This window comes from Pipistrellus hanaki (assembly GCF_964339955.1).
Source record: "Pipistrellus hanaki genome assembly, chromosome: 1".
NCBI classification, from domain to species: Eukaryota; Metazoa; Chordata; class Mammalia; order Chiroptera; family Vespertilionidae; genus Pipistrellus; species Pipistrellus hanaki.
The window spans coordinates 23,046,962-23,071,412 of record NC_140503.1 but is presented as its reverse complement, the minus strand read 5'-3'; the positions used below and the strand labels follow the sequence as shown (position 1 = coordinate 23,071,412).

Sequence of the window (24,451 nt, the reverse complement as noted above, 5' to 3'; positions counted from 1 at the left end):
GCATATTGGGCTTTTATTATATAGGATATAAAAGCCTAAGCAACCGAGCAGTAGCTATGATGCACATTGACCACCCGAGGGCAGGTGCTCAATGCAGGAGTGGAAACCACAGGCATGGAAACATGGAAACATGGAACAGACTGATGAATCTCAGAGGGAAGTGGGGAGGGAGGAGAGCAGGAAGAGATTACTCAAAGATCTTATATGCATACTAGAAGCCCAGTGCAGAAATTCATGCACCAGTGGGTCCCTCAGCCTGGCCTATGAGGATCAGGCTGAAATTCCCAAGGAGTCCCAGATTTGTAAGAGGGCACAGGCCAGACTGAGGGACCCCACCAGTGCACAAATCTGTCCACCAGGCCTCTAGTACTTTACATAATTCTTATCAAGATGGTATGTGATAACAGGGTCATGTGCACAGCTCTGGCCAGGTGCAAAGTGGGCACTCAGTCACCCCCCCCCTACATGAGCAGTGGCCTGCACATGGCACCTACATACTCGATAAGGTGGCATAAAGCTGCCTTCCTCACTCACAGGCAACTGAGACCTCGCAGGTTTGTGGAACTCAATGTCAGACGGAGTAATAACCTTGACTGGGGAGAGCCCTGAGCTCACCCACAGCAGGAACCATCTTATCTTTTGTTGAGCTCCAGAAATAGGTTACTCAAGTGGAAGTGTCTTTCCTTTGTGGTGAGGGCTGATGAGTTATCAACAGCTTCTGTTGTCAGCACTATCCTATATTGTAAAAGGTTAGTATGCAAATAAACCAAATGGTGGAACAACCATTTACTATGACACACACTGACCACCAGGGGGCAGACACTCAACTCACGAGCTGCCCCCTGATGATCAGTGAACGCCCACAGGGAGTGCCCCTTTACCAGAAGCTGGGCTCATAGCTGGTGAGCACAGCAGTGGTGTCAGGAGCCTCTTCTGCCTCCGCCGTAGGCGGGCAGTAAGGAACAAGGGGTCCCGGACTGCGAGAGGAATATCTAACTGCCAACATAGGCTTGGCAACACCCCACCCACCCCCAGTGCATGGTTTTTGTGCACTGGTCCTCTAGTAACATATAAGCTACAGGTTCCTTGAAATTTGCAGGTGACTAGAACCAACCTTTTCTAAAGTTTGCATAATCTAATTGGGGCTCAGCTAGTAAACCACTCAGGTTGTGGACAAGTGTTTCAGGTGCCCTCTGATGTATTTCATGATGCTCCTAAAATATATGTTGATAAATTTACCTCAAAAAGAAAACTTTGAGCCAAGTGTTTTGGGACCTTAAGGAATAAAGGGTAACCATCCCACACTTGTTGCTTGTTGGGGTTTTTTTTTTTGTTTTGTTTTGTTTTGTTTTTTTTGGGGGGGGGGTTGTTTTTGTTTTGTTTTGGTGTGTGTTTTTAATGCATTTTTATTGATTTCAGAGATATTTCAGGGAGAGAGAGATGGAAACATCAATGATAAGAGAGAACATTTGATTACACCCCTCCCCACCGGGATTGAGGCCCCAACCCTGGCATATGCCCTAACTGGGAATCTAACTGTTACCTCCTGGTTCATAGATCAATGCTCAGCCACTGAGCCATGCCAGCTGGGCAATGTTTTTATATTGATTTTAAGTCCTTGGCAGGGCAACTTGGCTGAGATAAGAACCAGAACCCAATAGTGATCACAAAAGGCAACAACAAATTTTGGATAGAACAGAAAATAATCTTGAAATTATTTTTATAATAAGAAGGCAAGAATGATTGGGGAAGGGAGGAAAGAGAAAGAAAGGAAAGGGAGAAGATTACTTTATCCTGGTGGTTGTTTGGACTATTCTCGTCTGAGTCTACAGTGGAACAATTGTAGGCCTTTTCATGGACATCGTATTAGGACAGACTTTTCTTCCTGACTTGTTTCTGGGGCTGAACAGGCAGCAGTTTACTTCCCGCCATCAGGCTGGGGGCTGGCTTCCCCAAATCAGTCCTGGGAAGCCCAGGACACCCTGCACCCACAGAGGGAGAGTCCACAGCGCTAGGCGTTGCCTTGTTTCCTGACGGCCACCACACGTGCCAATAGCGTATGTGGGATGGCGGGGTGGTGGGTGCTGCTACTGATTGAGGGTAGCGGCCAGGACAGCTTGGGGCAGCAGCCCAGCTCTCACCAGGGCCGAGGACAGCCACACCAGCCCCCAAATGAAGACACTTACTGTTGTAGGGGCTGCACCCAGGACAAGAAACCAAGGCCTGTGGTCCCCACGGTGCCAGGGGAAAGGAAAAGGGGCCTTTGTGATTTTCCTTTGCCACACACACACACACACACACACACACACACACACACACAAATGTGATTAAATGGGATCCTTCAGGTCTGAATGCAGATGGGGCCTTGGTGGACTAGGCAGACAATCAGGCGAGACGCTGAGCCCAGAAAGCCAAAAGGGGGTAGAAACCCAGACAATGGTGCTGGGGGCTGGGGTGGGTGGAGGGGGAGCGGGTATGACAGCGAGGAAGGAGTTTCAGTGTGAATGAATACTAATTAGTGACATGGATATTAATGATGACAGTAATTAACAGGGGAAAGGAAGGGCTGTCATTGTCCCAGGGTGAGTAATCAGTCTTGGCAGGTGATAAATAATGGTTCCGCCAGCTCAGCAGAAAGATAATCCTCCTGCCCCGGGGAGAGCTGTTGCTGATGCTGGAAACCTCTCCGTTTCCAGGCAACCCGCAAAAAAGGACTATTTTTCTTTTGAGGGGAAAAACAGGTTAGCGTCTCTCCCTCCCACCCCCAACTTGGGATTACAGTCCTTATTTGATTTCTGCTTTGTTCTTCATTTCCTAGGACAAATGTTGAACTTGTATAATTTGGAGGAAATGGACCCGCATGCACAAGCACACACAGACATCCTCTGCCTTTCTCTCCAAGAATGTGAATGAGCAGGGGTGCTTTGGATCCAAAGTTTAGCTCATAGATGCCAGCCGGAAGCGAGAAGAGGGGAAAACTCAAAAGTCTTGCTTTTGAGGTTGATATGTGGGGGGCCTGCAGCGGTGGAGATTGGTCAGGGCAAAAAGATAGGGGGGCAAAAAGAGGAGAACATACAGAAAGAGTAGGATGGACCCCTGCCTGATTACCGTGTAGAGTTCATCGACCTTCCAGACAGCCTGAGAGAAGCAAAATGTCTAGGCACTCAGACCGGAACTACCGTGTTTCCCTGAAAATAAGACATCCTCCGAAAATAAGACCTAGCGCATGGAAAGATAAGACATCCCCTGAAAATAAGACCTAGCGTAACTTTGGGAGAAAAAATTAATATAAGACACTGTCTTATTTTTGGGGAAACAGGGTAGTCTCCCCACTGGCAACCAAATTTCTGGAAACCTGGTTTCTGGTAAAGGACAACAGTTAAACCCATCTGCACGCTCTCCAGTCTCTCAGGCAGGAATCTGCCCCAGGCAGCTTGTCCACAGGCCCGCTCCCTCCCACCAAGCCTCACACCCCTGCCAGGACTTAGCTATCTGGAAATGCTCCCCTTTCGGGCTATTTTCTGTGAGGCATCCATCCTGGAATGACAAGGCCACCTTCGAAGGTCGGCACTGGTTTAAAGTGAGATTTGGAGTGAATCGATCAGAAGTTCAGAATCCTCTGAAAACAACTCCTCCACCCCCATGGGAACTGGGCTGCCCTAGGAAACGTGGGTTCTAGGAGCCACATTTCCACATGGAGGTAGACAAAAGGGAATTCATTGTGACCAAAATGGCGAGAGACCAGGCATGGCTCACGAGGGGGGTGGGCACTCAAGAAGACGCCGATAGTATGTCAGTTGAACTGCCCAAATGTTTGAAGACCTGTCCCACAGACTGAGAAGGTCTGGGTTTGTTTTTCTAGCGTTAGAATGCAAAACTAAGACCAAAGAGAGCAAGCCCCAGAGTTAAGTCCAGTTTCTGCTCCTAGAAATCAAAGACGATTCCACTGGAACAGGCTGGCTAGGAGGGGATCTGTGAGTTCTGAGGTTCTGGGGGTTTTCTAAATGGAGATTGCGGCACCTCTTGTCCGAGGTGTTACAGGTGGGGACTCATGTATTGGCTGGAGTTGGAGCAAGTAAGTTTTAAACGTCCCTTCTGACTCATAAGATTTTAAATTAGTTAGGATAATACCAGATGCCTAACCAGGTAAGCCCCCAATTTCTGGGGCTTAACATGACACACTTTTAATCAGGTCAGAGCCCCAAATGGGCATCAGTTTTCATGATTGTTCAGAAGCCCAGGCTCCTTCCACATTGTGGCTCTGCCCACCCTGGGCCCTTGAAGTCCTCTCCATTCAGCCAGCAGGTGGTGGATAGAGGGGTCAGGGCCACGGGGGAGTTTTCACGGCCCGTGTCTAGAGGCAGCATTCATCATGCCCCCTGTCAGAACTCAGTCCACACCAAACTGCAGGAGCGTCAGGAAATGTCCCCTGGCCCAGGGGACAGGTGAATACAAAGAAGTTTCTCCCGCAGACTGACATAGGGCTACTTTCTTTCAGGGTGGGCCCATGCCAGAAGAAAGTAGAGACATTTTCAGGAACCTTTTCATCCCTTGGCAGTAAGAGTAGGGAACGGAGGAGACCGCTCTCCGTAAGAAACGGTCTGCAGGCCAGGCATGGTTAAAATTCATCAGCCCGCCTTGGGGAAGTCATCCAAATCTGTATGCGCAGGCTGTTCCCTGCAGATGCTCCCCAGAAGTGTGTGCACACAAGATCCTTCGGCGTCATCAGAAGTGGATGGTTTCTGGAAAAGAATGGTATTATAACTGTGGAAGTGAACCAATGGGTAGAGTTTGTTAGGATGGAAAAGCATCAGTATCGCCCAGATCTCTAGGTATGTGCTCATTCAAATGAGGATTCTGTTAGGTAAACATGCTTCTGCTGCCACCGGGCTTACCACCCACCAGGCCTTCAGGTGAATTGCTTTGTCGTTGCAGGTACTGACATTGTGCAGTGGCTGATGAAGAACCTGTCCATCGAAGACCCAGGTACGTGACCTTTGACCCTGACTTTATCCCTCATGGTCTCAATAAACATCCCACATAACCAAGTTTCAGTCTAGATCTCCTACCCTCCCGAGAACTGGGCTTAGAGGTGAATCCCAAGATGTGGAACCTCTTTACTTACAAATGAAATGGATTCATTTTCTCCACTGAATATCTACCTTTAAATTTAAATCACCCTTTGAGGAAATGAGTAACCACTGAGAATGCCAAAGAGCCCAATACAGTAACGTGTGAAATGAGTTGAATTCTCATTAGCCACAGCAATTAAAGATAAGTTGTAGCGCTGTCACTGAGCAGCCTTCCAGACCTGGATCTTAAAATTAGATTGCCTGATTCACAATTAAGATGTTTAATTATTTGCTAAGATGCCTTCTGTTTTCTTCCTTCTGCAAGAAGGGGAGGAATTTTTTTTTCAACTTTAATTGTGCATTTCAATTAGGAAAACCTTACCAGAAAGACAATAACAAAACTCTACCCAATAAAAACAGTTTTCAAATCTGTCCTCCCACCAGTAAATAAGCAGTAAAATTTATTTTCACGGCATAATTAAAAAATGGGGAGTTCCAGAAAAATGAAATTCTAGATAAGTATAGCTTATTACCATGTGTTGTTAGTTAATACTTTTTCTGAATTTATTATTCACTCCCTATCTTAACTGAGTATTCCTGATGCCTATATTTCTTATATAAAAATGCCCATGCATGTATTCTGATGTTCTTATTAATTAGACCTCTTTGCCCCAAATTAAGTGGCCTCCAATTGCTATATTTTTTAAAATATATTTTTTTTGATTTCAGAGAGGAAGGGAGAAGGAAAGAGAGAGAGAAACATCAATGATGATTAGCTGCCTCCTGCATGCCCCCTACTGAGTACTGATCCTACAACCCAGGCATGTACCCTGACTGGGAATCCAACAATGTCTCCCCAGTTGATATGTCGACACTCAACCACTGAGCCAGGCTGGCCGGACAATTGCTATGCTTTTTAAAGATCTTTTTTCAAGTTCCCTTTCTAGCTGTCTGATCTTCAGCTGTGGTTCTTAGCTGGTGTCAGTATGTCAGCTCGGGCATTCCTGTATTTTAATCTGATGCTCCTAATATACTATGGACTACAAAACAATATAATTTACATAGCGTTTGATTAAATATTGTTGCCAGAAGCCTGAGTGCCTGAAAAGCAGGCCATTAATGAAGTGACCGTAGCCTTTTCCACCACCTTGATTAATGGTCATTCTCATGACTCATGAAAATTCTTAATTCTAGTCAAGTTCTTTATCCACAGGGGAAAACAATACCTGCCAATCCTTTTCAGAAAATAACCTGAATCAACTGGCTATTGTGTTTTCCCTATGCAGCCTGGACTTCTGATTGTCCACTTACAGAGGCTAGACCGAATAATTGTCTCCCAGCGTAGTTACATGTATTTAAAGTCAGCATTTCTTTTGATGATGATGCTAAACCAAGGGCCACATTTCTTCACGGTGGTCTCTTCCAAGAGCACTGTTTTCCTCGTCCTTCTAAAATAATAATTGTGTCACCGAAATATTTTATCAGTATTGTTGTTAGTAGTTGTAGTGGTAATAGTAGTGGTGGTGGTAGTAGTAGTAGTATAGTAATAGTAATAGTAGTGGTTAGTAGTAGTAGCAGTATTGGTAGTAGTAATAGTAGTAGTGGTGGTGATGGTGGCAATAACTAAAAGTAATAGTAGTGGGTAGTGGTAGTAGTAACAGTAGTAGTGGTAGTGGTGATAGTAGTAGTGGTGTTAATAGTAGTAGCAGTGGTGGTGGTGGTGGTGGTAATAGTAATAGTAGTGGGTAGTGGTAGTAGTAAAGTAGTAGTGATGGTAGTGATAGTGATGATAGTAGTAGTGGTGGTGGTGGTGGTAGTAGTAATAGTAATAATAGTGGGTAGTGGTAGTAGTAACAGTAGTAGTGGTAGTGGTAGTGATGATAGTGTAGTGGTGGTGGTGGTGGTGGTAGTAAGTAGTAATAGTAATAGTATTAGTAGTGGTTAGTAGTAGTATGCTGAGAACCCTGAACCAGCTAATGGTGGGAGAGATGGTTAGGAATCCCCTCTGGCCCTAGTATGAGGAGCCTCAGTGAAAGGTGCACAATGACAAGGGTCATGTCTCTGAGGGTCGGCTATACTCTGATGCCCTTAAGAGAACTTCCAGGTGTTGGGAACTGCCAGGCTTCTGAGTAGGAGGAGTTATGAGTTATTCACCAGCTGGGAATAGAAGGGTGGAAATGAGGCAAACTAAGGCCCTAGGAAGCCGGACATGTCTAACCTCCGCCCCTCTCTCCCTTTCTATTCCCCGTCTGCCACATGTCTAAGCAAAGCCCTTTTGCTCAAAGAATGAAGTGAGAGTTCTAGCTCTAAACTGGTGACATGAAAGTTTAGTGGATTTTGTTCTTCCTTTCCTGGGCAAGGAGCAGCTATAGGTGATAAAACTCCCCTTTTTTGCTGGACCCATGATTCTTAAACCATATAGACTTTAGAAAGCAAACTGGTCAGCACCAAGCAGGTAAAATAAAATTTCATTTGCTCTAGTCCCACCAGTTTCGCGTGTACATTTCTTCTAAAGAGGGGAGAGGTGGTTCTTAGTAAACACAGCACCTGGGTTATACACAGCCTCTTGAAAAGCTGGCAAGTAAAGCCAAAACAAGTCACTTTTGAAAACTTATAAAGACATGCAAAATTAGTTCCTAGAAACCCCTTTTCATGTCAATAATTTACACATCTGAGGGGGATCCAGGTGGAAGAGGGCAAATGAGAAGTAAGAGGGGGACACCTGTAATACTCTCAACAATAAAGATATTTTTTAAAATAATAATAATTTCCACATCCGGAAATTTGATTTTACCAATAAAAGTACTTTTATATGTGTGAAAAGTACTTTTATATTATTATGTGTGGTATAATCATTTCAATTCATTATTTTTCTTGGCTCTGCTCAAATAAATATGTTCTTTTTTAAAATATATTTTTATTGATTTCGGAGAGAAAGGGAGAGGGAGAGAGAAACATGAGTGATGAGAGAGAATTATTGATCAGCTTCCTTCTGCATGCACCCCCCACACACACACACACTGAGGAATTGAGTCGCAACCAAGACGTGTGCCCTGACAGGGAATCAAACCGTGACCTCCTGGTTCATAGTTTGACACTCAACCCCTGAGCCATGCCTGTTGGGCTAAATATAAATTCTTAATGATTTGTGTGAATCTAGTTGTGGTTGGTGTTAAAGTAACAAAACAATGTGTTGATTGTGGCAAAAATATAATTTTTTTTTACCAGAGTGGCCTCCCTGTGCCATTGCTCACTACACTGCTCACCACAAAAGTGAGGCTTGCTTTTATGTCCCTAAGAGAAGGGGCTGTCACATCAGACAATGCAGTTTGAGAGTAGAGTCTCTGTGAGTGGCGAGGCTTCATGCTCACTGATGAGGATGATAAGAAATGAGAATAAAATATGAATCAGGGCCACCGGCCCTTACTGAGCACTGAACCTGCCCCAGACACTGCTACACACCTTATGTGAATATCACAGGTTTATCTACACCAGAGCTCATGCTCTTCAGCATGAGCACTTTATTCTGGAAATCTTGGGGGGGGGGGGGGGGATGTGTAAGGGAGGTTCAAGTAATGTCAGACTCTCAGAGCTGGGATCCAGAGGAGTCCCAGACACTTGATATTGCTTCCCAACCATTGACACTCCCCCAGCCCCATGCAATCATATCATAAAGTTATTGATCGATCAATCAATCAGTCATGAGTTATCTAGGGGTGGTGACAGTTGACTTCTGGTTGCCTTTCTGCACTCACAGCTTACATTTCATCCAAGTAGCCCTGCATTCTGACAGCTTCCTAATTACTTCTCTCTCTTGTGCCCTGTCCCCACAGTTGAAGCAATACACTTGGGAAGCCTGATAGCTGCCCAGGGCTATGTCTTTCCCATCTCGGACCATGTTCTCTCCATGAAGGACGATGGCACCTTTTATCGGTTCCAGGTAGGCCTGCCAACTCCTCCTCCTGAAGAGCCTTTTCTTCTCATCATCTTCTGATTGCAGATTAGAAACACGTGGAAAAACTGAGTGTGTTTAAGGGAGCAACGCTTACCTCCCACCAGCTCGGGAAAACCAAGCGAACTTCTGTCTGGGCCTTTGGTTGCTCCACCCAAATAATACAGAAAAGCCCTCATGGAGAACCTGTTTATTGGACATTTTATATATATTTCCTCATTTATTCTGAAGAACAAGTTTCTGGGGGCAAATGTCACCCATTATACAGAGATCTGCTGTTTTCTCTTATAAGGGCACTAATCCTATGGGATCAGGGTCCCTCCCTTAAAGTCTCATTTTACCTTAATTACTTCCTTATTCCCAATTCAGCCACAGAGGGTTAGGACTTCATCATATGAACTTGAAACGATTGGGGGGGAGGAAAGGAAGGGGAGGAGAATAACACTACTCAGGAACTTGGGACTTAAACCCAGAAAACCATGCCATTCTATCTTCTGTGGTTAGACTTCTATTGTCTCAGGATAAGAAATGTTTGCCCTATAAACTAAGTTTCTCCTTTTCTCATTTATTTGTTTACCTGGATTCATTTCTCAGCACCTAAATTAAAATGTTGACTGCCCTCAGCTGCACTAAGAACAGGAGAGGGTTGGGCTGTGGTGTCAGCACAAAGGAGATGGGGACAGAGCCGGTCCTAGGGAGGGGGTCCTCGCTGGGTTCAGGGAGGGCTGACCCTGACCCCTAGGCAGGGGAGGGCAAGTGCTTCTGAGTCCTGATACCCCTGCTCTTTTGCAGGCTCCATACTTCTGGCCATCGAACTGCTGGGAACCTGAAAACACTGACTATGGTGAGCAGTGAAGGCACAGCCCACACTCGGTGTTACTGCTGGGAGCACGAAGGCAAATGCTCTGTATTGGCAATAGAGGGCAGGGGAGGAGGTTCTTCACCCGTCTTACCCCTTTGTCATCCTGTTGGCATGTAACAAACATCCTGTTCATACCATGGAGAAAGGCAGCGCACACAGAAAGATGCAGCCATGGGAAGAAAATGGGGGACGGAAGAAGTCTATCAAGGGAGGCCAATAGGTTCATTCTGTGGGGCCGTGGAAAACCAGGATCCCACAGCAACTCTGTAGGACGGTGGCCGTGACTGTTCCCGGGAGGACTACATCCAGGGGCCACCACTCCCTGACCCTTTCTATGTCACAGACTTGTTAACATTTATTAATAACTCCCTGGTGTTTTTGATAGTTGGAATTTAGGGAGAAACTGAGAAATATCAGAGCAGGGATATACCGAAGTTTCCCTGGTCCAGAAAAATAATGAGTGGGTGAAGTTTCGAACTGGGTAAGCAGGGAGTTGCCTTTATAAAGGGAGGGATCTATTAGACTCTTGCCATATGGATGCTGTTTAGGATTTCTGTGTGCCAATATCTCTTAAGAAGTGATATTGTCCCTCTACTTCAGATAAAGAACCAGAGGCCACATCCTCACACTTAGCACAGTTATCACAGTTTTCCACTTGTCTGGGAGCTCCAAGAGGGCGGGGTTAGTCTGCCTTGTTCATTCTCAGACCCCCCCCCCCCCCCCCCCCGCCACCCCAGTGCATACCTGAGGCATGGCTGGTGCTGAGTATTTGCTCTTTATTAAAGGCACTTAGCAGACACTCAGTGGAGGCAGCAGAATTTTAACTCAGATCTGAGTGGCTCCAAGGCCCATGCTGCTTTCATGGTCCTGTGCATGGCATCATGCAAAAGCACTTGTCCCTTTGCACAGCATCCTCATCACTGGCTCAGCTGTTCTCTCACTGGGCACTTGATGAGATCAGCAGCTCCCCAGACTCTCTGCAGGATGTGGGCACAGGCAGGCAGGCAGAGGCAGCGACCACTGGGAGGTGTTTGGGAAGTCAGTCCCAGAGACCTGTGTGACCAGCTACGCCCTCCAGTCCACACATTTGAGGGAGGGGTAACTAGCAATTAGAAGCAATCCTAAGGATGGAATGTGAACAAGTCATTGCCTAACACGATTACGGATGCTCTGTTTCCAAGTCTGGAGAATGGCCCTCACACAGAGTACAGGCCCTTGTCTTATCGCCCCTCTGGAACTGTGCTGCACCCTAAATGATGTGATAAGTGGAAGCCCAAGAAACCCTACTGACACCTTGGTCTTGGACTTCCAGCAAGGCTTCTGGCTCAGAATGGGAGCTGCATATGGCTGCTCATAAAACAAGTGTTTCTGGGGCTGAAATTTTGCTAACAAAAACCGAATTCAGAATTTGAATGCTTGTAGGTGTTTTGTGCAGCAGACATGCACCCTTATGAATGTGGAAACCAATATTTTTCCAGGCCACAGTGAGGGTGGGAGGATGGTAGGACCAGAAAACTGGGCCCAAGTAAGATTGAAATGTTTACTTGACTGTAAAGCCTCTGCCATCTACCACTGCATACAATGGGCATTATTTTTCTTTCTCTACATGTTTTCTTCATTTTCTAATTTTAGTTGTCCAGCATAAACAGGGATAGCAATAACAATTTATATCAGGTTCTCATTAAAGCAAAATTATTTTTTTTTAATTCATATGCCTTGATTTTGGCAAATCAGATGGAGAAGTCAAGGTGTGGTATTCAAAATCACTCACCAACATTTCCAAAGCAGTTTATTCAGAAAGTAAGTATTTCCCAAGAAAGAATTCAGCACAGTGGGCCCAACATTGACTAGCTCCACTAGCTGTGTGATCTTAGCAAGTTCCTTAACTCCTCTGTGCTTCACAAACCTCATATTAAAAGCAAAATAATAATAGTACTTGTCTCCCAGCTTTGTCTTGTTAGGATTAAATGAAATACAAGTAAGGTTTGGTGTATGGCAGATAGTAAGGAGTCAATAAAACCTCAGTGGTGGCTGGTATTGTCATTCCTAGACTGATGTTTGATCTTATTGGTTCTCTGGTGCTCCTCCTGCCAGGGAGGATGTGAAATTGAAGCTAAGAATTCAGAAAGATTGACAAAGAACCAGGAACTTTCATTCATCCAACAAACATTTACTGATCACCTCCTCTGCATCAATTGCTCAGTCACCTCTTTGAATGAATCACAGTCTTGTTCTCCAAGCATTCCAGAGAGGTGGCATGACGAGGGTAAAAAGGGCATAGTGAGGAGTCTGATCTGAGCACTCAAAGGTTTTACGTTAACGAAGATAGATTGAGAAAGTTCAGTAATTTGGGAGGGGCAGGTCAGGACATTGTCAAGGGGAGACATTTAGAATGAAATCAGCAGTTTTAGGGAGCCATAATGGAGCCCCATTAATGGAGAATGACCTGAAAAAGTTTCCTCATCTATAAAATGAGGCCAGTAGGGAACCCACTTCACAGGGTTATTGTGAGGAGTAAGTGAACGCTTGGAAGGGCCTGACTCTCAGCGAGCAAGTGCCACGTAAATGGTAGCTGCTCTCACGGTGATTTCCCCAGCGCCCAAAGCAGTGGTGGCTGGTATTGTGAGCACAGGCAGGCAGACAGAGGCAGAGACCACTGGGAGGTGTTTGGGAAGTCAGTCCCAGAGACCTGTGTGACCAGCTACGCCCTCCAGTCCACACATTTGAGGGAGGGGTACATTCCCTCCCATTCCCTCCCATGGAATCACATGTGATTCCCTCACATGTGACCTTAGCCACAAGGGGAAGTGCACTGAAAGCATGCCACCATGTAACTCATGGTCATGGGGAATGGTACCAGCTTCTCCTTGCATGGTACTTTATACTTCATAACCTAGCTGGCCCATTTTGACCCAGATGGTTGTAAATTTCTGAGGATGATTCTGCCTCTATAGAGCCCCAATCTGACTTAGACTTTCCTGAGTTTCACTGTGGCCAATACAAAATATTATCTGAGGCAGCATTGTCAAAGCAGCCACCACCTCCACTGACCGGCACTGCTCCTGCTCAGTCCTGCTGGGTCTGACTGTAAAGGCTCCATAGAGACATTCCACACTCTTCAATGGGAAAATGAATAAGTAAATGGGGCAATGACTGTCATAGTCAGAAAGGGCTCTGAACGAGACCTTAATTCTATTTCCACCTCCACCAGTAACCAGAGGTGAGTAAATCAATTCACCACTCTTGGCCTTTAGTTTTTCCATCTGTTGATGAAAGGTCTTTACTTGATGGTTGCCAGGGTTACTTCCATTGCTAAAATTCCATTGTTTGAAAAGTTAATTAGAGGGTATGAAGAAAATAGAAAAATACCATCTCCTATTTTAGGAGATTGAGATAAATAATGATGTCACTAGCACAGGCAGTTTGGAAAATGAGTCAGTTCTTAAAGTACATTGAGGTAGAATAAGGTCAATAGTTTTTAAATGTTTAATTACACATGTTACCCATGAACTCATTCTGTTTATAAATTTTTAACATGTTCTTTTTTTTAATATTTGCATTTTTATTTTTATTTTTTAATTATAGTTTACTTTCAATATCATTTTGTACTGGTTTCAGGTTTACAGTAGACAATCATATAGTTTACAAAATGATCCCCCAATATTTCCATTGCCCACCTGGCATCATACATAATTAACACAATATTATTGACTATATGCCATATTCCCATGACTATTTTGTAGCTATCAATTTGTACCTCTTAATCCTTTCACCTCTTTCACCCAGTCCTCCCAAGTGCTCTTCCCTCTGTCCACCACCAGTTCCCTCTCTGTAACCTGTCCTATTTTTGTCACAGTGATACATAATGAGCTTGTGATGGCATTGGGTCATCCACGTCAGAAGCCAGTGAGGTGGGAATGTCAGGTGTGAAGGCAAAAAGACCAAGATTTTTCAATGAGAAATTAAATATCCAAGAAAAGCCAACATCTGATCTTCAAGCAAGTCCCCCAGATGCCCTGTTATAGGACCAGCTGTAGTTGCCAGCGGTCATTTGATTGGTTAGATGTTAGAGCAAGCACGGTTGAAAGCACCGTCGTGGTGCAGACAAGCCCAGGGAAGGTCTGTGCCAAGAAGAGGTCCACTCTATAGCCACATCCCACCGTCCTAGTTCTGGTGAACTGATTCCCTCACATGTGACCTTAGCCACAAAGGGAAGTGCACTGAAAGCATGCCACCATGTAACTCATGGTCATGGGGAATGGTACCAGCTTCTCCTTGCATGGTACTTTATACTTCATAACCTAGCTGGCCCATTTTGACCCAGATGGTTGTAAATTTCTGAGGATGATTCTGCCTCTATAGAGCCCCAATCTGACTTAGACTTTCCTGAGTTTCACTGTGGCCAATACAAAATATTATCTGAGGCAGCATTGTCAAAGCAGCCACCACCTCCACTGACCGGCACTGCTCCTGCTCAGTCCTGCTGGGTCTGCTGGATCCGGTGGCATGCCAGGCTTCCTGCTCCAGGTCGCCCCCAATTTCACAGGCTGCCTCACCAGTGGTCCCAGAGACCAAACAAGTACTTTATCAGACACAATGGAGAGCTGTAGCTGCTTAGTTCACTGAAAAAAAATTGATAAGTAGAGAATCCTGAAAAATGTCACATATATATCTTAATAACTTCATATTAATGTAGGACATTCAAAGGTATATTCATTTGGCAGTCTCTTAAAGGAAGACCAAAGAGTCACTTTGATTATGGGTCCCAATAATTTGAGTTTTTTTTCCTTCAGTAAACCATACTCAAAATAAACCACCCAGTTTGGGCATGTTTAAAGTGCATCAGGAATTTAAAAACACTTTTGAAGCAACCTGCCTGCTTACTGCTCTGAAATTTTTATGTTTTCTCTCTTTTTTTCCAGTTATCTCACCTGTACCACATTCATCAGCAACTATTTTAGCCAACACTCCTTTTTCAAGTTGTTCTGAACTATTCAACTTCATAGAAACAACTCTCTCTTTTCACATTAATTGTATCAGAATGTGTAATATTTAGTGCACTTGCATTATTAAAACAACAGATGTGCCTAACAAAAGCATATTTGAGGGGGGGGGGGGAACATAACTGACACTCATCCACATATAACTCTGGTGTGAGCAGAAGGTTCTAGCATACCCCAGGCTGCCATCAGTAAAATTTTCAGACCACATGGAGGAGGTTGGCTAATTCAACAAGGAGTTGCCTACATATCCTAGTGCAGTGGTTGGCAAACTGGCTCGTGAGCAGCTGTTTGCCGTTCTGTTGACTAATGAGTTTGCCGACCACTGACCTAGACTCTCGATTCCAATAATTACAGGCTGTCATTGTTCCTTATGGTTAAGCCCCTGACCTAGTGCACTTAAGTTGTCAAACAACATATAGGTCCTCTCTGGCCTTCCCTTCAGGTTATTCTAGTATTTATTCACCCCATTCATCTCTTGTCTTCCCTGGATTGGTCTACTTAGCCCTGAAGAAGCAGGGAGATACTGAAGGAGCAGAGGTAGAGAGAGGAAGTAATGAAGGGCATGTTTGAGAAAGAATATCCTGGCAACTAAGGGCCAAGAACCCTTTCTTAGCTTGGGAAGAAAGACCTAAATTGCCCTCTTTTTTTTTCACTATTCATCCAATCCACTGGCAGGCTCAGCCCTGGCGCTGGGTATAGAGATTCAGGCTGAATAGGACACAGCCTCTGCCCTTGAAGAGCCTCCACCCTAGAGCAGGGCCCAGCCTACTAAACCCATAATTATAGTGCATTGGAATTAGTTTCTATGGTTGAGGGAGGATAGATGTAATGCTGAGCTATCTAGAGCACCAAGCTGGATATTCATAGGTCAGTAGGAGGTTGCTAGATAGACAGAGGGAAAGAAGAGAGAAGAGGGAAAGGGCTTCTATGGACCAGACACATATGCAGAGGAGTGGAGCTGAAAGATGTCTGGTAGCCTCACATGCCTGAGTGAGGAAGGGAAGAGACAAGCAGACTGGATCTTAAAGAACCAAATACGTTATTCTAAGGAGCTTGACCTTTCTTCTGAGGTCACTGAGGAGTCAGTGCAGGCCATTTAGATATGCGGGTAACATGGTTATATTTGATAAAGATTATCCTGATGCAGGGTGCTGGGATAAAGGAGAGGAGAATGATAGAGTGGAGTTGTTAGGATTAGAAGATGGGGTCCTCATCCCATCCTGACTTAGAGAAAATTCATAGAAATGAGGTGTCATGGATTCCACATAGAAACATATTCTTCACGGCACAGCTGGGCACTTAGCCAGCTGGGCTGGCTGCTGGTTGGCTGGATGAGTGGTGGGTGGGTGGGTGGGTGGATGGATGGATGGATGGATGGATGGATGGACAGGCAGACAGATGAATTTGTGATTGTACGTGTTGTAATTTCTCTTCTTCCCTCAGCCATCTATCTTTGTAAGAGGACAATGCAGAATAAAGCAAGGCTGGAATTGGCAGATTATGAATCAGTAAGTATGATTATTTTCCAGGGTAGGTGTGGGAGGAGAATAGAAATCTATCTACAAATGTGTTTTAGCTTGTATTTTCTCCCTTTTCACTCCCCAATCCTTTCAGGCAGTGGAAAGGAAGTCTTTTCTATTTCCCCTCCTTTGTTCTCAGCTCTTCTTATCATCACAATAAAATTAATTTTTATATACATTAAGAAAACAACTCAACTTAAAAGTGGGCAAAGAACTTGAACAGATACTTCATCAAAGAGGACAGAAGAGTGACAAATAAGTACATGAAAAATTTTTCAACATTAAAAGCCACTAAAAAATTATAGTACACATGCTAGGATGGCTAAAATAAAGAGTACTGACAATGCCAAGTGCTGGTGAGGATGTGGAGCAACTGGAACTCTCCTACATTGCTTGGAATGCAAAATGGTAAAAACCATTCTCGAAAATGGTCTGGCAATTTCTTATAAACGTAAACATACAGCTACCATCTAACCAAGCAATCCTATTAGATAAGTCACAATTTATGTGCACACCAAAACCTGTGCACTAATGTTCATAGCGATTTTATTTGTGATAATCAAAAGCTGAAAGCAACCCAAGTGCATTTTAACAAGTGAATAGTTAAATAAACCCTGGTACATCCATACAGTATAATACTACTAATATTAAACTGGCAATACAAGGAACCACTTGGATGAGTACCAAAGACATGATTCTAAGTGAAAGAATACAATCTCAAAAGATTACAAACTGTATTATTCCATCTATGTGGCATTCTTTTAAATACAAAACTATCATGAGGGAAAATACAGATCAGTGGTTGCCATGAGTTTTGAGTGGAGGTAGATTGTGGCTCTGAAGAGCGTGAGGGAACTTGGCAGAGAGACGGGACTATTCTGTGTCCTGATTGTGATGGTGGTTACATGAATCTACACATGTGTTAAAATTCATGAAACTGTGCACCAAAAAGGAAAAATTGATTTAATATATAATAATTTTTAATTTTAATATATGATATTTTTAATTGCATCTTTATACCTCCAAGTCACCTTTGCTTGGCAGTAGATGCAGAATCTAAGACCAAATTTATTCCAGAAGAGAAGATAGGTGTATGTCACTTGAAGTATATACCTTCCCAACAGCCTCCCACTCCACCTTCTTCCCAACAAGTGATTCCCTACAAGAACTGGAGGCCCCACAGCACACTCATATCCACCCCCACCTAACAGAGCCAATCTCAAGAGAACTTGAGATTCACAAATAATTTTTTTAATGTTTTTAGTTTTCAATGACAGAATCTTTCCTCCAAACCAAATTTTATATGAGTGACTGAGAATGGGGCAAATAGGCTAAATTTCCATGAATCGCCCAGAGGAGGTGCTGCTGAGCCACAAAATAACTAAGGGGCCAGCAGCTAGGAGGAGGGGCAGCATGAAAGGCAGTGGAGCACCATTCCCTAGATAATCCAGCACTGACAGCATCCTCAGATCCACCCACGCTCCAAATGCCTCTCCCGCTTTTGCTGCCTCGGTCTTCCAAAACAAGCCCGATGACCCACTCTGCCAGATCTGTCACTTTCGAGTACCTGTGCCCAAGCAGACCAACTATGGAGCCATCGCTCCCCTCTCCACCTCTCAAGGGGAATATGCTTGCCATCGGCGTCACAGGACCTGTGTGTGATTTCACCCCCTTTGATCCCACTGGATCTGTGCATGGGGGAGGGGGAAATAGTGGGAGAGGACGAATTGCAGGGGTTTACACAGAGCCTCAGAACCCGGCTAACGTTTACTTACCAGTGGGAACCACTAAAGAGAACTATGTTGAGATATTATGATCTTCCCAAGCAAACCCTGGCATGGCTATTCTGTGGAGCTGAGCTCTCTAGGCACCCAGTTTCTGTCCGAATCTGCCCTCCTGCGCCTGCGGTCACCCCTCTTTGAGAAGACTGCTATCTTACCCTGTGTGCACCCCGCGCGAAGTGCTTCAACCTCCACATGACTACATCCCTTCCCTAACAAGACCCAGACTGCAGGAGCATGAGGCCCCTCCATCTTCTGTCCCTCTTCCCTGGATTTCCCATGTAGTAGAAAAGGTCCTAAACAGGAACAAGATAGTATCAACTCCTGGTGGGTTCTATTCAGTGTCCACTTCTCTTGCCATATAATGTTCTACTTTGGTATTTGTGAAGAATATGCCATTAAAATGTTCTTTCAGGTTGAAGTTCTCCCTAGAAGTGGTTAGAAACTTTAAAAAAAAAAAAAAAAAAGTATGTTGTTTTCACAATACAGTAATTTTGTTATTACATATGCCCTTCGTAAAAACAAAAATTCAAGCAGCAAAGAAAGGAGAGAAAAAATAACCTGCAGTCCTTCTCCCCAAAGCTTTTTCTGTACACACATTTTTTCTTTACAAAAATACTTGGATCACACCATAAACATTATTGTGTAAGCTGCTTCTCTCCCCGTCTAATACTGTAAGTATGTTGGGGATCTTTTCATGTCAGTAATAATAATCTACATTGTCATTTTAATAGCTGCCTAATATTCCATGGTATGACTGTATCATAATTTATATAATTACTCTCCGATTGACTGACTTTGATGCATTACCATTGCTTCCTATAAACAATGGAAAAATCAAAAAGGATAGTTTTGTTGAGGTGCTTGTTCACCAAGCCTTACTAATAACTGAGTTTATGTGTGTTGATCTTCAACTGAGGCCCCTTTTATATTAATAACCCACTGATGAGAGTAATAAATTAGTGTTGGCATGAGCTCTAGGAAAACACACAGCATAATGTGGGCTCCAGCCTTGCATTCCATCAGAATTAGGCAGGTCATTAGGGGACCTGTCAAACACCCTCCCCACTGTCCTATTGTGCCACTAGGTAAGTCTAGAGACTTAGAAAAGGGGCTTCCCCCCTCTTCCTCTAAAAGGCAGCCCTGGATGCCATTTCTTTCTGTTTTTGGGGTTTTCCTTTATGAACATAGACTATATCACAAACATAGACTCCTTTTTCTGCACTATTGAATTTGGACTTTCAAAGACATGAATGCCAAGTCTGGGTTCATCTTTCCTACCCCCTTCCCAGACCCCTGCTGGGAAACAAGTCTTGAGAAACCTTTAATTTTGCCCTCAGAGATATCCAGCAGGTTGCAAAGATCCCCTTGCCCCTTCCCCAAACCCTGCATGCACAGCCACAAACCATTCTCCTTCTCTTCAGGAGCCTTTATAACAAAGGCTGCATGGGTTGTGTTCCTGTAAAACGCACAAGAAGGGAAGAATCAGGTGGGCCACAGGGACTTCAGACTTAATGGGTGTGTAAATGAATATTAATAGTTCTGCTCCGTATAGTGGGCTCTGGTGCAAAGTCACATTGGGTTCATGTCCAGTGGATGTAGAGCGGAGCCCTACTCTTTTGTTGGGAGAAACCAAAATAGATGGCTGCCCTGTAATAAGCATGGGGGTCGATGTGCAAACTTCCGATGATGAATGCCTTCTCATTCATTTTCATTTCTCATTAGGAAAACTTGGCAAGACTCCAGAGGGCCTTTGCAAGGAAGTGGGAATTCATCTTTATGCAAGCAGAAGCGCAAGTAAAGTAGGTGGACTTAATAGAGACCCTTGTGAAGAGAGAACGTCTCTGGGGTTTGGAGGTGGTGTGGGTGTGGAATTGCCAGAGTGAGGTCTCCTTCCACAGCTGGCCAGTCACTGTCATCTCTCATGAGAGCAATTGAGTGGAAATCAAGGTTGTCTCTGTTACCAAGGCACTCTAAAATAATGTCAAGTGTTTATTCCAGCAGACAATGGTGTTCTCCCAAATTTAGAACTCTGGTTATAAAAAGATGTATTTATTCCCCAAAGATTTTCAATTCTTCTTCTGTGCTCAGAGGCTGGAAAACCCCAGACTGATCTTACCTGTAGATGTGGAGATTTCGTCTTCATAGGAAAATATGGTGGAGTTTTAGGGAGGTCGACAAGTAGCCCCTCCCCCAACCCCCTCCCCAGAGATCCAGATCCAATAAAAAATAAGGCCCAGAAGTTCGACACTTGGAGTCCAAAGTATCAGATTATTACTGCTAAAAGCTAGTGATACCACATGACTTTAGATCAGTGGCCTTGGATCTCTGCCCGGAATTAAAGTCACCCATCCTGGCATCGCTGCACATATGTAGGCGCCCTCACCAGGGCAGAGTTAACCACGCCCGGTTGGCTTATTATCTGAGAACAGATGTTCATAAAGAACCAACCTGAGCTTTCTCAGTGTCTTCTTTCAAATCCTCCAGTGAGATGTCACTCTCCCTCCCTGGAGGACAAGAGATGAAAGGCGGAAAACTGGAGTGTTTTCCCACATTTTTCCCCTCCCGGGAAGTAGAGGAGAAAATCCCTCCTCTCTAAGGAAGCAGGAGAAGTGGCCAGTGAGTGTCCCCCAGCCCACAGTCATGGTCGTCGCCCAGATCCTTTTACTTCTGGTACATGGATGTGCTGAGGTTGGCTTCCCTCCGGTTCTTTCCGGCAGTGGTCTGGCTTAGCCAAGGGGTTCACAAAACAGGTAACTCAGAGGAGGGAAAGAAAAGGAATGCTGAGCTGGGAGAAGGTAAGTCCCTTTTCTCTGGGCACCATTTGCACCTACATAGAGACCCCTCTGGGGTCTGCAGGGGACCTGCTTTGCAGTCCCTGGGCAGTGTTACAGCCCATTGCCTAGGGCACATGTGTCAAACACAAGGCCCGCGGGCCAAATCCTGCCGGCCAGGCCTTGCAATGTGGCCCGCACCTCGCTGTCATCACTGCACTCCGCTGTCAGTTTATGACATTGTCAGTTTATGACTGTTCAGTAAACCATTCGGCCCGCGATTTAGGCTGGATTTTAGATTTTGGCCCCTTCTCTGATTGAGTTCGACACCGCTAGCCTAGGGCCAAGTCTCGGGCTTTGTGGGCGAGCATTGATCATGTGCATGGTCATTGGTGGGTGAGCATTGATCATGCGTATGGTCATTGGGTTCAGTGGCCAATACAGAGCCAGGACCTCACCCTCCTTCTGCAGCCTCTGCCTTTCTCCCACCCAGGATTCCAGCCTCCTACTATCCTCCTGGGGCCCAGACCCTGGGTGCTGAGCTATAGCAGGATGAACCAGGCCCCTGGGGAGGAAGGAAGCAGGAGGGTGGGTGAGAGGGTGAAAGGGTGGGTGAGAAGGAGGCTGAATTGAGCTGTGTTCTCAGAAGCCTCTGGGAAGCAAGGAGGCACACTCACTTGTACATTCAGGATCACCCAGCTTCGAATGTTATAAAAGGAGGGGAGATGGCCACTTTGTACATATATGGCATTTCTTGATTATTTTTTTATTAACTCTGTGATTGCATTATAATTGTGGGCCATTTAAGTACACAACCCTTATCACAAACATCACAGGGCGATTACAGGTTTATTTCAGTCCAGTAAGCTAAAGTGCTCCCACGAGAGCCAAGGACCAGGAGTTACAGGGCAATTACTCCGAGTTGCTTTCTGCTCAGAGAGATGCTGTGAAGTAACACAGGCTCTTTCTTTATTTTAAAGCCTTTTATCTATGTTCCTCTTCGGAACGTAGAATCTGCCTTTGTCACCTGCAACTTCCCTCTTGCAGTTTGTGCTTCCCCGGTGGAAGCCCCTGGTTTTTGCCTTCTGAATGCTGGCACACACCAGGGCTATTACTCTGCTTTAAAAAGCCAGCTGGTTTAAGTGGCTCTTAAAACGCATCACTGCAGCATTTTGAAGACATTTCTACCCACTCTGAAGCTACAGCACACTTCCCAATTTGAGGATGAAACAATGCAAGCCTCGGTTATTCCCTCCTATGATTTGAGTACACAGTGCCCGCTTGGATGGGTGGGAGCGTAACAATAGTTTTATTCAGTTCTTAATGCAAATCATAATCCTCCGAAGGGACAGTTGCATTCCTGCTCCCCTAAGGCCCACAATGTTTGTTACATGTGGGTGGACATTCGCAGTCTAACCTAAAACTAGTTCTCTCACGTGTGGACTTCATGGGTTTTCTTGAAGAAACTGTCCACCCATGTTTTATCCCTCTGCACAGAGCGGAGGCCATGCAGGTGCCAATTGTCCTGTGCGGTCTTGGCTCCTCGAATGAGGGGAAACAATGCAAAAGTCTCTGATTTCCTTCCTTTATGCTTTCAGGATTGACCGGAAAAAGGACAAGACAGAAAGGAAAATCTTGGATAGTCAAGAGCGGGCCTTCTGGGATGTCCACAGGCCAGTGGTGAGAAAGCTCTGTTCAGTTCTCTAAGTTTTCTTATTTTCTTCCTTCGCTTGAGAGAAATGACCATCTTTAGCCACCAGATGTCTCCTTCTTAAGAACACTGCTAAGCTTTGTGGAATGTTTTGCCACTCATTCACATAATCTCAGCAAAGTTTCTGGAATGTTCTACCTTTTATAAATTATCCAATCATGGAAATATGGAATCGGAAATGGAGAGCTGTGGGAACTCCACCTGGGACCTTTGGCCCCAGGAAGTTTACAGACCCAAAATAAGCAACTTCCGTGTTTACTGTGGTTCAACTAAATCTTAGAATATTCTATTTTAAATGCAGCCAGGTCCTGTTATTCATGGTTCTGTTCCATAGGGGGCCGCAAACACTGAGTCAGCGAACCCTGAGCCATTGCTGACCCACTGCATCGGACCACTACATCAACTGATCAGTGTCTAACCTTGTTTATTCCACGCTTCTGTTTAAAGACACCTTACTATATATTGTTGATTCGTCAACATGGAACTCACGGCCAACAGCACTGACTCTCATGCCAGATGAAGCTCATCGAACACATTTTCTCCATAGGTGCATCACAGCCTCTTGCACTCAGGAACTAGACAGCATTTCAGCAGAGCACTTGGGGGCCATTTTAAACAATAAAATACAACAACAACAAAAACCCACACAGAAATAGTTACAATAAATAGCCTTAGAAAAGGACATGTATTTACAACTATAGATCCGCTACACGAAATTCATGCAAGGGTCTCAGGTCTCGCAGCCCCCTGCAGTCCTGGCTGGCCCTCACAGGAAGGTCGTCTGGACAGTTAGTCATTCTACTATTAGGTCTAATTAGCGTATTAGCTCTTTATCATATAGGATATGAAAAGTTTAAACAAGAAGACTGAATGTCACTTTATTCGACCTCAGCCAGGAGCATGCACATTGGACAACCCGAACTTTTTGTTGCTCTGTAAATGTCTCTGAATGGCCATGGGTGCACTACAAGTGTTGATTTAGGGGTTATAAATAAAAGTTTTAGCCAGAAGGCAAACTCACAAATACAAAATCCATGATGCTTGTGCTTTTAATCTTATCTTATTCAAACAAATCCTGCATTTTCCACATGAAATGGAACTAAAATGAATAAACTCTCTCAGCCTTCCTAAAAACTGGCAAAGAGCAAAACTAAAGAAATAATTCCAAATCCTGATATTGGCATGTACTTAGTTGGTTGGATGTGTGCAATAACAAGGGCTCTGACTGAAGCGACCTGTCACTTTGAGTAATAAGTTTGCTCTTATAAACTGAACACTCTACCTTCTATGAATCATCCTGAGATAATATAAGCTTTTATGTCTCAGATGAAAACTCTATGGAGGAACACGTTTACATCTTCGTAAAAAATTGTAAATGGCGAAGTGGAGATAATGTTGCGTTATGTGTAAAGGGAAAGAGAGTGATTGGCTCTGATGGTGTCACTTGGGTGAGTTTCACTTGGTCATGTATGTGATGTGTTGTTGTTTTTTGTTTGTTTTTTCCTTCTCAGCCAGGCTGTGTGAACACCACAGAAATGGATATCAGAAAATGTCGGCGTTTGAAGAACCCGCAAAAGATTAAAAAGGTTCGAGAGTTCAGCTGAATTAAAAATTCTTGATGTGAATGGCCCTTTCATTTCTGCTACTGTCCAAACAATAATTTGCTATTTGTTAATTCTACCCCATTTCGTCCCTTGAAACCATTTCATTCATTTATTTGGCAAATATTTGTGGAGTGGCTGGTGTGTGCTTAGCACTTTTCTTGCTGCTGAAATA

The 24,451-nt window shown here is 44.5% G+C and overlaps 1 protein-coding gene across 12 annotated transcripts in view; it reads left to right on the top strand.

Annotated features, from left to right (window-relative positions):
• RGS6 (regulator of G protein signaling 6) overlaps positions 1 to 24,451 on the top strand; it is a 474,980-nt gene that overhangs the window by 374,401 nt on the left and 76,128 nt on the right. For all 12 annotated transcript variants that reach the window (XM_084892985.1, XM_084892988.1, XM_084892992.1 and 9 more), the window contains exons 4-10: positions 4,936 to 4,986; positions 8,906 to 9,012; positions 9,817 to 9,868; positions 16,333 to 16,397; positions 19,916 to 19,992; positions 22,563 to 22,644; positions 24,187 to 24,261. In XM_084892985.1, coding sequence (XP_084749111.1) covers positions 4,936 to 4,986; positions 8,906 to 9,012; positions 9,817 to 9,868; positions 16,333 to 16,397; positions 19,916 to 19,992; positions 22,563 to 22,644; positions 24,187 to 24,261 — 509 coding nt within the window. The remainder of the gene's footprint in view (positions 1 to 4,935; positions 4,987 to 8,905; positions 9,013 to 9,816; positions 9,869 to 16,332; positions 16,398 to 19,915; positions 19,993 to 22,562; positions 22,645 to 24,186; positions 24,262 to 24,451) is intronic.